This window comes from Acanthisitta chloris, unplaced genomic scaffold, assembly GCF_000695815.1.
Source record: "Acanthisitta chloris isolate BGI_N310 unplaced genomic scaffold, ASM69581v1 scaffold31411, whole genome shotgun sequence".
NCBI lineage: Eukaryota > Metazoa > Chordata > Aves > Passeriformes > Acanthisittidae > Acanthisitta > Acanthisitta chloris.
This window is the reverse complement of record NW_008657088.1, coordinates 78,991-88,194: the sequence shown is the minus strand read 5'-3', so window position 1 is coordinate 88,194 and position 9,204 is coordinate 78,991. Positions and strand designations below refer to the sequence as shown.

General features: G+C 54.1%; 2 protein-coding genes across 2 annotated transcripts in view; one reads left to right on the top strand and one right to left on the bottom strand.

Moving 5' to 3' along the window:
* Window positions 1-192: 192 nt before the first annotated feature.
* Window positions 193-1,023, top strand: PRRT1 (proline-rich transmembrane protein 1). Its single transcript, XM_009084586.1, has 3 exons — window positions 193-474; window positions 653-790; window positions 877-1,023. Exons 1-3 carry the CDS (start codon window positions 193-195, stop codon window positions 1,021-1,023), a joined length of 567 nt encoding a protein of 188 aa, XP_009082834.1.
* A 4,056-nt stretch (window positions 1,024-5,079) lies between these two features.
* RAPGEF1 (Rap guanine nucleotide exchange factor (GEF) 1) overlaps window positions 5,080-9,204 on the bottom strand; it is a 51,389-nt gene continuing 47,264 nt past the window's right edge. Inside the window, exons 15-22 of the mRNA XM_009084585.1 lie at window positions 8,964-9,149; window positions 8,743-8,827; window positions 8,430-8,524; window positions 7,914-7,992; window positions 7,669-7,770; window positions 7,134-7,231; window positions 5,977-6,105; window positions 5,080-5,432 (exon numbers count right to left, since the gene is read on the bottom strand). Coding sequence (XP_009082833.1) covers window positions 5,282-5,432; window positions 5,977-6,105; window positions 7,134-7,231; window positions 7,669-7,770; window positions 7,914-7,992; window positions 8,430-8,524; window positions 8,743-8,827; window positions 8,964-9,149 — 925 coding nt within the window. The 3' untranslated portion in view covers window positions 5,080-5,281. The remainder of the gene's footprint in view (window positions 5,433-5,976; window positions 6,106-7,133; window positions 7,232-7,668; window positions 7,771-7,913; window positions 7,993-8,429; window positions 8,525-8,742; window positions 8,828-8,963; window positions 9,150-9,204) is intronic.

Genomic DNA, 9,204 nt, shown 5'->3' with positions numbered 1-9,204 from the left:
CAGGGCATGGAGCTCCGAGTGGCAGCAGGTTGGCACCTGTGGGCACCGCTGGGTGGGGACGGGTTGGGGAGCTGAGCTGGTGGCACAGGGGTGACCAGGCACAGCCCACGGCCCGAGCCGGGGTCACTGTTGGGGCTGGTGGGTCGGGGCTGTGCTCACCACCGCTTCGCTGTGCCCGCAGGGTCTCGTGGGATGGAGGGGCAGCCAGCAGTGGGGCCCCAGCGCCCCGGGGCGTGGCGAGCGGGGCAGGATGGCACTGGGGACAGACCCGTGGTGGTGGCAATGAACACCAACGCAGCCTTCGAGGGGGATCCACCACCCTACTCACCCCCAGACCCCAAGAGCGCTCACCTCTTCTACTCGCCGGTCCCGGGTGGCATTTCCCAGCAAGTGCCTGTCGTGTACCAGCCAGGACCAGGGCCAGGGTCCTTCCCAGCCTCGGGCATCCCACCTGCATCCCAGCCCTACGCTGCTGTGAGTATCACCCACCCACCCCGATGTGTTCCTGCCCTGCTGTGTGGTGGGATCGCTCCCTGTCTCCCCTCCCAGGTCTGTGGGGTTCCATGCTTGCCCCAAATGATGGTTGAGCAGCACACCCAAGGGTGAGAGATGAGGGGACTGTGTGTGGCTCTAACCACTCCCTGTATCACAGTGCAATGGGCAGTCAGCCCCGGGGCCATCACTCGCTGGGCGTGGGCACCTGCCCAAGGACTACATGGTGGAGTCAATGCTGGTGACTCTCTTCTGCTGCCTGCTGACTGGGGTCATTGCCCTCGTCTTTTCCTGTGAGGTAAGGACCAGCCCAGCACATCAAATCTCCACTCCACTGGTGCTGTGGGTCCCTTCTCACCTCTCTCCTTCTCCCCCCTGCACCAGACCCGGTCTGCAGTTGACCGTGGGGACATGGCCCAGGCATACGTGGCATCCAGAAGGGCACGGTCACTCGTCCTCTTCAGCCTCATCTTCGGGTTGTTCGTCTCCATCAGCTGGGTCATCTACGTCGTGGTGGTCCTGTACCTCTGACAGGGACCCCAAGCCCAGGGACACGGCGTGTGCCAAGGGCTCCTTGTGGTTCACTGTGGCCTGGCAGGCACAGGCAGCTGAAGTGGCCACAGCCCTGCATGGCATCGCTGGGCTGCCCTGGGAAACGAGTGACCACAGTGTGATCATGGCTAAGGAGCAGTGTCTGTCCTTCCTGGCAGGATGAGGAGCTGCACGTGCCTTTGCCTGCCCTCACAGCCCTGTGAACTGCAGTGATGACCCAGACCGAAGTGATGCCAATGCTGTGTCCCTCCTCTGGGCAAGGAGTCACCTCAGAGCAGTGGCACCACCCATGGGATGAAGCTCTGCTTCAGGATATCAAATCCCATTACCACAGGCTGGCACTGGGAGCTGCCAAATGGGACTCTGCTGCAGAGGGAGTGTTTCATAATTGGGGCTGGAGATGGGAGTAAAGGGCTGAGGTGTAACAGAGGCTCAGGTGTGTGGAAAGCCCTCACCAGTCCTTAATAATGTGAAGATACAACCCTCATATGCAGCTTCTACGGTAATTCTGCACACACAGACAGACACACACTGTATTGCCACCTCCTTGCTGTTTCTGGGTTGAAATAAAACACAGCTGTAGCCAAAGCTTTTGTTTTCTCTGCACATCAAGAACCTTCCCCCCAACTCCTCTTGCCATGGCTTTTATCCACCACAAAATTCAGGGGAAATTCTCCTGTAATTGATGAATTGAGGTTTTCCCAAAAGCAGGTGGTGTCAAGGTTCCAGCCCATCCTGGGGGGGGGAAGCCCACATGGTGTGGGATTGCCACTCAGAGGTGCCACAGGGGGAGGAGGATGAGCTGCTGACAGACCCTGTGGCTCTCTCCCCCTGTGCCAGGCTGGAGGGACGTGGCACCACGGTCCAGCCCCACCAAGGGAACAGGCAGCATGGGCTCAAGGAGTGTCTGGGCACTCTCCTCCTGAGCTGTCCCATAGCAATTATTTCCAGAGGAATTCTGAACCCCATCCAGGACCAAAATAGCACAGGAGCAGCTCGGCTGCTGCAGGGCTTTATTTATAGCCCTTGGCCTCTGGCACGTGGCCGTAGCATGGACTGGGCACACGCCTGCCCCCAGCACGGGGGACACCAGTGCCCAGAGGACAGGAGCAGATGTCCCTCCCAAGTGTAGGGCTCGGATTGGGGCAGGGTCATCTCAGCAGAGAGGGAAAAATATGGGGAGCAAGAGCCAAGGGCAGAGGAAAACCCCAAGGGGCACATGAGAAAACACGAGGCCACACCAGCGCCAGAGACGGATTCGATTGTCACTTTAATCCACAGACTGTGCATGCACTGTAAACAGGATCATCAGGCAGGTTCGTTATTGGTGTTTTATTTGTCTTTCATAAAAAAGTTACAGGTCTGAAATGTTCGCAGGAAGATGCCACCGGGACGGGGTTAGTGGTAGATCTATAATACAACGGAACTGCTGGGAGGGGGAGAGGCAGGAGGTGACTGGGGACATTGCTCTCCCCACTCCCTGCCCCACACGGAGAGGGGGCTCAGACCCCTCTTCTCTCTCCCCAGAAAGAGGTGATGGCCTCGAGGACACAGCCTGCAGGGCACAGGAACAGGGCTGTCCTGCTCTCCAGGGGCTGCTCCTGGAGACAGGGGACTCTGGTCAGCAAACCTGAAGCTGCTCTGGGCAAGGGGACCCTCCTTTAGGGTCCCTCCAGCCCTGCAATCCTGGTCCAAGGTTGGGAGATGAGCCAGGAGCTGTGGTTGGGACACTGCTCGGCTGGGGATGATGGCAGAGCAAAGGGAGGAAAGCCAGGGGGGCTCAGCCCCACCACGCTGGACAAGATGCTGTGGACACACAGACCTCCTGAGGCAGGGCAGGCAGGGAGCAAGACTCACTTTAGTGCTAAGAGGGCAGGGAAGAACCTGGAAATGGCTCCCACTGGCAGCAGAGGAGCTGAGCATCCTGGCAGGGATGAAGATGAGGTGCACCCTCCGGTTCCTCCATGGCACTGAGGCCCAGCCATGACCTCTGCACCCCGAGGGCCCCACAGGGGCAGCACAGGGTGATGGGCTGTGGTTTCAGTGCTACCCCCACACGACACTCCAGAACAGCCCAGACACAGCAGCAGTCCAAGGGGCACTTGGAGCCGCTGGGGCGACGCCTGTGCCACACACCCTGATTGGCCTTGACACCACCTTACCACGCTGGGGTTTTAAAACAATCTTATTTACAAAGGAAAGCACAGGCATTACTTCCTGCATGGAAGGCTGGGAAGCCTTTGGGGATTGTAAAGCCTTGGCTGGACTCAACACACAGCTCCAACGTCCTTAGTGCCATGAAGATAAATCACTTTTGAAGCCTTCCAGCTTGGACTCTGTGTTTCAGCACAGGGAGATCCCTGCCCCTCCTGCTCTGGGCTTGCACAGCATGGACTGTGTTAGAACTCAGGTTTTTCTCCTGCCCTTGTGGACAGAGGGGTCTCTCTGTGCTTCTCCACTTGCCCACGGTGTGAGTCTCCTGCCTGAATCTTCAGGAAAATAACAGCTCTCTCTTCCTCCTGAGAGTCAGGCAGAGCTGCCCAAGGCTTTGCAATCTGTTCGGAGGAGGAAGTGAATGCAGCTCTGATTCACCCAGAATAAACAGAGGCTTTAGCAGGCACAGAGCTGCTACTGAGAAATAAGTTAAGGATGCTCTGTGAACCTCCACGTCTCTATTCCTTGGGAGCTGCTGCCCTAAACCTGCAGGATTTTGTCAGAACCCTGTAAAAACCTGTGACCATGTGGCAGGGAGCTGAGAAGGGTCTCTCAAGGCTGCTCAAACCCATGATCCAAGTGTAAACCATGGGAGGAGGACAGAGAGGAGGGATGTGAAATGGCCTGTCTGGGGCTGTGCTGGGGAGGACACCACGGGTGGGACGCAGAGAGGGGACAGAGGGGCTGAATAAGGCACACTGAACAGATTGGGGTTAATGCTGCATGTGTGGGAAATGAGAACCCCCTGCCTCACTCTTCCATGCCAGGCCCCTGCCCTGCTGGCTCTGGCACGGCAGGACTGGGCACCTGCTGGGGCTCCTGCCAAAGCTTGGGACACAAAGCACAGCACCGAGGGTCAGCCTGACGGGGATCCCCGGCAAGAAACATTTGGCAACAGTGAGAGGAGAGAGCAGCAGGGTGGGAGGGCAGGGCAGCTTGGCTGGGCACAGGGCTCCTTCCTGGTTCCCATTTCCAACCCAGAAATGGACCCACTGGCTCCTTTGCCTGACTCCTGCACCTCCTCCACCCTGCTGCCCCGAGCCTTTCTTCCAGCACTTGGACAACATTGTCACCGGTTGTGAATTTTTATACATACTGTTTTGCACTTTTTTTCTTTTTTTTTTTTTTTCCTATAAACTCACCAGTATTCAGACATGCATCAAAAAAATCCCAAAAGGATTCTAAAACACTAGTATGTACAGTCTGTATACTACAGCATTTCCTGTGCAAAAGCTAGTACCATCGCTAAGAGACACGGGACCATGGGCAGGTGACCCGCGGGACCTGGGGAGTCCACGAGTCCAGGTTTGGAGGGATTAAATAACAAGGTCTGAGAGGAGGAGGGGGGTGTGATGACTGGAGATAGCAGGTCCCTGCCCACTTTTTCAGTGCCTCTTCTGTATCTACGACCGGTGCCTTCCTCCCACGAGGAAGGCGCCAGAGATCTGGGGTGAACCAAGACCCCTGTAAACACAAGCAGCTCTCTGAAGGCAGAGCTCCTCTGGCAGGCAGCAGGAGATGCTTCCATCCTCATCTCCTAGGATGAACACATTTGGAGGTGGCATTGCAGGGGAGACTCCAACCCTTGGCTTCCATGGCTGCTGCCTGCCCAACACCGCTCTGGAGACAAGTCTGTGGGTGCTGAGCTCTTCCTGACCCTTCTTTGTGGATGAAAACAAACCCTGGGATGTTCCCAGCTGCAACGGGCCAGCAAACCAGCAACACACGTGCGTGGGACACTCCTTCCACACAGCTCTCTCTCTCTCTCTCTCCCCGGGTTTAAAGCTGGTTCATGGCACAGAGGGACGGGAGGAGGAGGAGGGCGAGCACTGCCCATCTCTGCCCTCGGCGGCCGCGCGCGGTCACCTCTGGCCCGCGGCGACGTTCCCAGCGCCAGGGATGGCTGCCAGCTGGGAGGGAGGGTGTGTCATCCAGTGACAGGTACAAACATTGAACTCCAGTCTCATAGCTGCCCTCGGCGCCTTTGTGGAGCAATTCTCCTCGCTCGCACCACCCCCTGCTCCTAGGTTTTCTCTTCTCGATCCGTTTTCCGCCTCGTGATGTTCCGAGGTTTGATTTTGAGGGACAGTTCCCACAAGGCTTCCTCAGCCAGGTGGTCGCTGAAGTCATTGAAGAATGACACTATGTCGTCGTTTCGTTTGATGTCGTAGTGTCTGGAAAACCAGAGGAGGCTGCAGTTAGCAAGGGGTTACCTGGGGATCCTCTCCCAATTTTTGGCCACCCCTGCCCTGCTCTAAGCACATCCAGCACTGTGCTCTGTGCTCAGTACTCCTGACAGTGAGACCACACCAGAAAGGGGAAAAAAACATCATGCTTGTTGCTGAACTGGGGGGGAAAAAAGGGGCTGATTACACAGAAATCAGCAGTTAGGTCTGAGCACTGAAGAAACCCCTCCATGACACAGAGAACCTAGGAAACAGCAATGGGAAAACCTGGAGGAAAGATTCATCTGAAAGAGAGTAGTGGGAAAACTTTACTGCATGGGATCTCAAAACTCACAACTCTTATCTAAGCTAGAGAGGGAAGGAGACTGCAACCTGAGCTGTGTTGTTCTCACTTCTCCTCACATCTCCATCATGATGCTTTGACTTTACACTCCCTTCCCCCTGCACAGAGACTCCCATGCCCTAGCCATGACCTCCCTCCCCAGTGCCCATGTGGTGCCCCACAGCTCTGACCTCTCCTTGCTGCACTTACACTTGCTGGAAGCACCTCATGCTGTCCAGGATGTTGAACTGCTGCCAGCGCTTGGAAAAGTTCACTTTGCTGTCAATGTAATCTGGGTTTCCCAGATGAACAAAGGTCAGGTCCTGCAGAATCAAACCTCTGAAAGACAGAAGGGGCAGCAGGCCAGGGAGTAGGCAAACAGTACAGAGGTTAGTCACACAGGGGCAGGGTGGGCAGCCAAAGGTGAATCCAACCACCTCCCACTGCCACCATCAGCACTGTGACCTTATCCATAGGGAAACGTGCCCCCAGCAGCACATCCAAAGGTGCTCAGGTGCCAGCACCCACCATGCACAGCTGAGGGACCTCTGAGGAGAGGCACCCACAGCACACTGAGGGTGCTCAGGTTCCTCTTTCACCCTCCATGGAGAGGAGGACCAGGATGGAAGAAGGTTGGAAAGGGAAGTGTCTGCCAGGGATTAAACCTTCCTTCCAGTTTTATGCAAAAGGGTTTCCCTAGCCAGGTCTGTTTTCCCTTCCTCTCTCTGCCTCTTTGGCTCAGTCATATCTCTGCACAATCCTGCTGTGGTTCCCTGCCAGAGGAGATACGATGTACCTGTGCAACCTCTTCCTACAGGCTGCTTTCCACAGAAGAAATCAAAACCAGGAGGAATTTTACTGGTGTAAACCCAGAGCAAATCTGGTATCTAGATCAGATGGCCCTTATGGAGAAAGGCAATGGCTTCAACCTTTCATCAAGAAACAGGATGCAGGAGCCTGTTTGACAGGGGAAACTCCTCCTCTACCTGTTTGTGAGCCAACAGAACCAAAAAAGCAGCAGATGGAAGCTGTGGGATCCATTGCACCTCATGGGAAAATCTGTCTTTCTGCACACAGACCCCAAAGAACATAGAGTTTTAAAGGGTCAGCTGAAGATCCAGGCACTTGATCTTTCCTTTCCCATAGTCAATTCACATAAGTTTCTTTACAAAACACTATCTGCCACCCTGTGCTACCAGACAAACTGCTGCAGAGAGGGCCTGGGGGCTGATGTGGCACAGAGCTGTCTTATTCCAGATGTCAGGCAAAAGGCAAGTGCTGAGCTGGGCAGAAGCTGCTGAGAAACCCTCCAAGGAACCATTTAAATGTGCAGAAGTAATGTCAGAGGAAAGAAACTCCCCACTCACAGGTATGGTATGCAGGGAGGCTCCACATCAGCCAGGGCTGCACGGTAGGCGCGGAAGGATGAGGAGCTGTCGATCAGTGTGCAGTACTCAGCCAGGCCCTGGCAGGACACAAATTCCATGCTGACACTACTGCTGCAAACCCATTTGCTTTGCCACCTCTCCCCAGAGAGCCACACAGGCCAGGGAGCCAATGCCATCCTGCAAACACCTCTGACTGATTTACCCAGCCCGACCCTGAGTGCATACACACAGAGATTCACTGACTTCAGCCTCACTGAGCCTTGATTTGCAGGGAGGAGGAGGAGGAAGAGGAGGAGGTTGTTCTGCCCCATGACTGTGCTGGCACTCCTGCAGCTGTCAGAATGCCCAGCCACACTGCAAGCTTCCAGCACTGTGGCATTTTACCCACAGGAGAGCAGTTATCCACCATCACCCCACCCTGGGACATTGCTGAGCTGTTGAAACCACCCAGCTGTTTCATAGCTAAGCACAGCTACATTTTCCCCCAAAGCTGACAACTCCCACTGCTCCTCACCTCTGAGGTTTGTTTCTGCCACTCCAGCCTTCGGATGGGTGCAGAATCCAGTGCAGACAGAATGGCCAGATAGGAATTAAAATTATTCAGCTTTCGTAAGTGCTGTGAAGAGGGAGAATATTCCAGTTACTCTGGAGATCTGAAAAGCCTCCTAGCATCAAACAGCTCTACCAACCACAAGGTCCCACTCCCCTGCTCCTTTGAGGAGCAGAGTGTGTGATTCACAGGAAAAAACAAGCTGGTACCTTCATAATCTTTATAAATTTAAGGAGCAGCCTCTCTCGGTCTTGGGCTTTCTCTTGTAGCATAATGATTGAACGGACCCTGGAAGGACAGACAGGAAAAAAAGATGAAGCCACTTAGATAGAGCTCAGATTTCCTCTTGTTTCATTAAAAAAACCCTGCTCACTGACACTACTAAACAACACTACAAACTTCATGACACCTCCAACTTAAATGAAGCACTCTAACCCACAGCAAGGACAGGATAATTCACAGAGTGTCTTTGTTGCAAGGGGAATGTTTGTTTGAAGGGCACAGTGGTACTGACAATTAATTCCTCCAGGTTACAGGGCCCTCCACAAGCCTCCTGACTCTTTATTGTGTGCTCTAGAGTCTATGATGAGTGCTCTGCATCTGTTTTCTGGCTAAAAATGTATGTTATCCCACTTGTAACAAAGCAACCCAAGTCTGCAAGGATTATCTAGAATCCCTGCAAAGCCCTGGATGTTAAGCACAGTTGTTTGTTCTGAGGTCCTTACCAGTAGGACATGTTATTAAAGTGCTCTGTGAACTGTGTCAGGTTGGGGCTCTTCTCTTCATTTTGTTCCTTTGCCCAAAGCAAAACTTCTGGGATCTGCCAAGGAAGGAGAGGGGTGGGAAACACCATACATTAAAATGGGATTTCTGCCTCAGGTTTCCCAGTCAGTGTGTGTTCCCAGTCACTTGCTGACACAAGCTCAGCTGTCTCCTACAACCAACAGGTGTCTTGGAGAGCTGGCAGGGAATACCAAAGATGCGGAGGGTACATGCCTCAATCCTCCCACTGCCCTTACCCCTCCCTCATCTCTGTACCTCAATTTTGTAGAAGAGTTCAGCATCCAGGAGGGTCAGCTGCTCAGCTATTTCATGACTGTGGAAATCATGCAGTGTCCCTGGCCTGTAAAAAACAAGGATGAAGTACAAAGGCTCATAAATGTGACCTGTTTGCTTCTCTTTCTTATATTTTGGACTGAGAAAACTCTTGTGTTCACACAAAAGTGATGCCCTGTCTTTCAAAGGACATCTTCCCTCACCTGGCTGCCACCCCACGGGCTGCAAGAGGTTTGATGGAATTGGCATAGCTCAGCATTTTCTTCTGATCCACTTTATCAAGGATATTCTTGCGTAACACTCTGGCAAGACTCAGCTCCCCACTGCAGACCAGCCGGAAGACCAGATCCATCAGCAGCTTGAGGATTTCCTCTGTCAATTCCACTAAGCTGAGAGAAAGATGGAAAACCCAGGGAAGCCATCAGAGCTATGAAACTGAGCTAG

What these genes read in the sequence shown, in the direction of transcription:
- PRRT1 (XM_009084586.1), top strand. Translation starts at nt 193, where the DNA reads ATGGAGGGGCAGCCAGCAGTGGGGCCCCAGCGCCCCGGGGCGTGGCGA. An exon ending in CATCCCAGCCCTACGCTGCT is followed by an intron (nt 475 to 652) that starts GTGAGTATCACC and finishes CCTGTATCACAG; the next exon opens with TGCAATGGGCAGTCAGCCCC. An exon ending in CCCTCGTCTTTTCCTGTGAG is followed by an intron (nt 791 to 876) that starts GTAAGGACCAGC and finishes CCCCTGCACCAG; the next exon opens with ACCCGGTCTGCAGTTGACCG.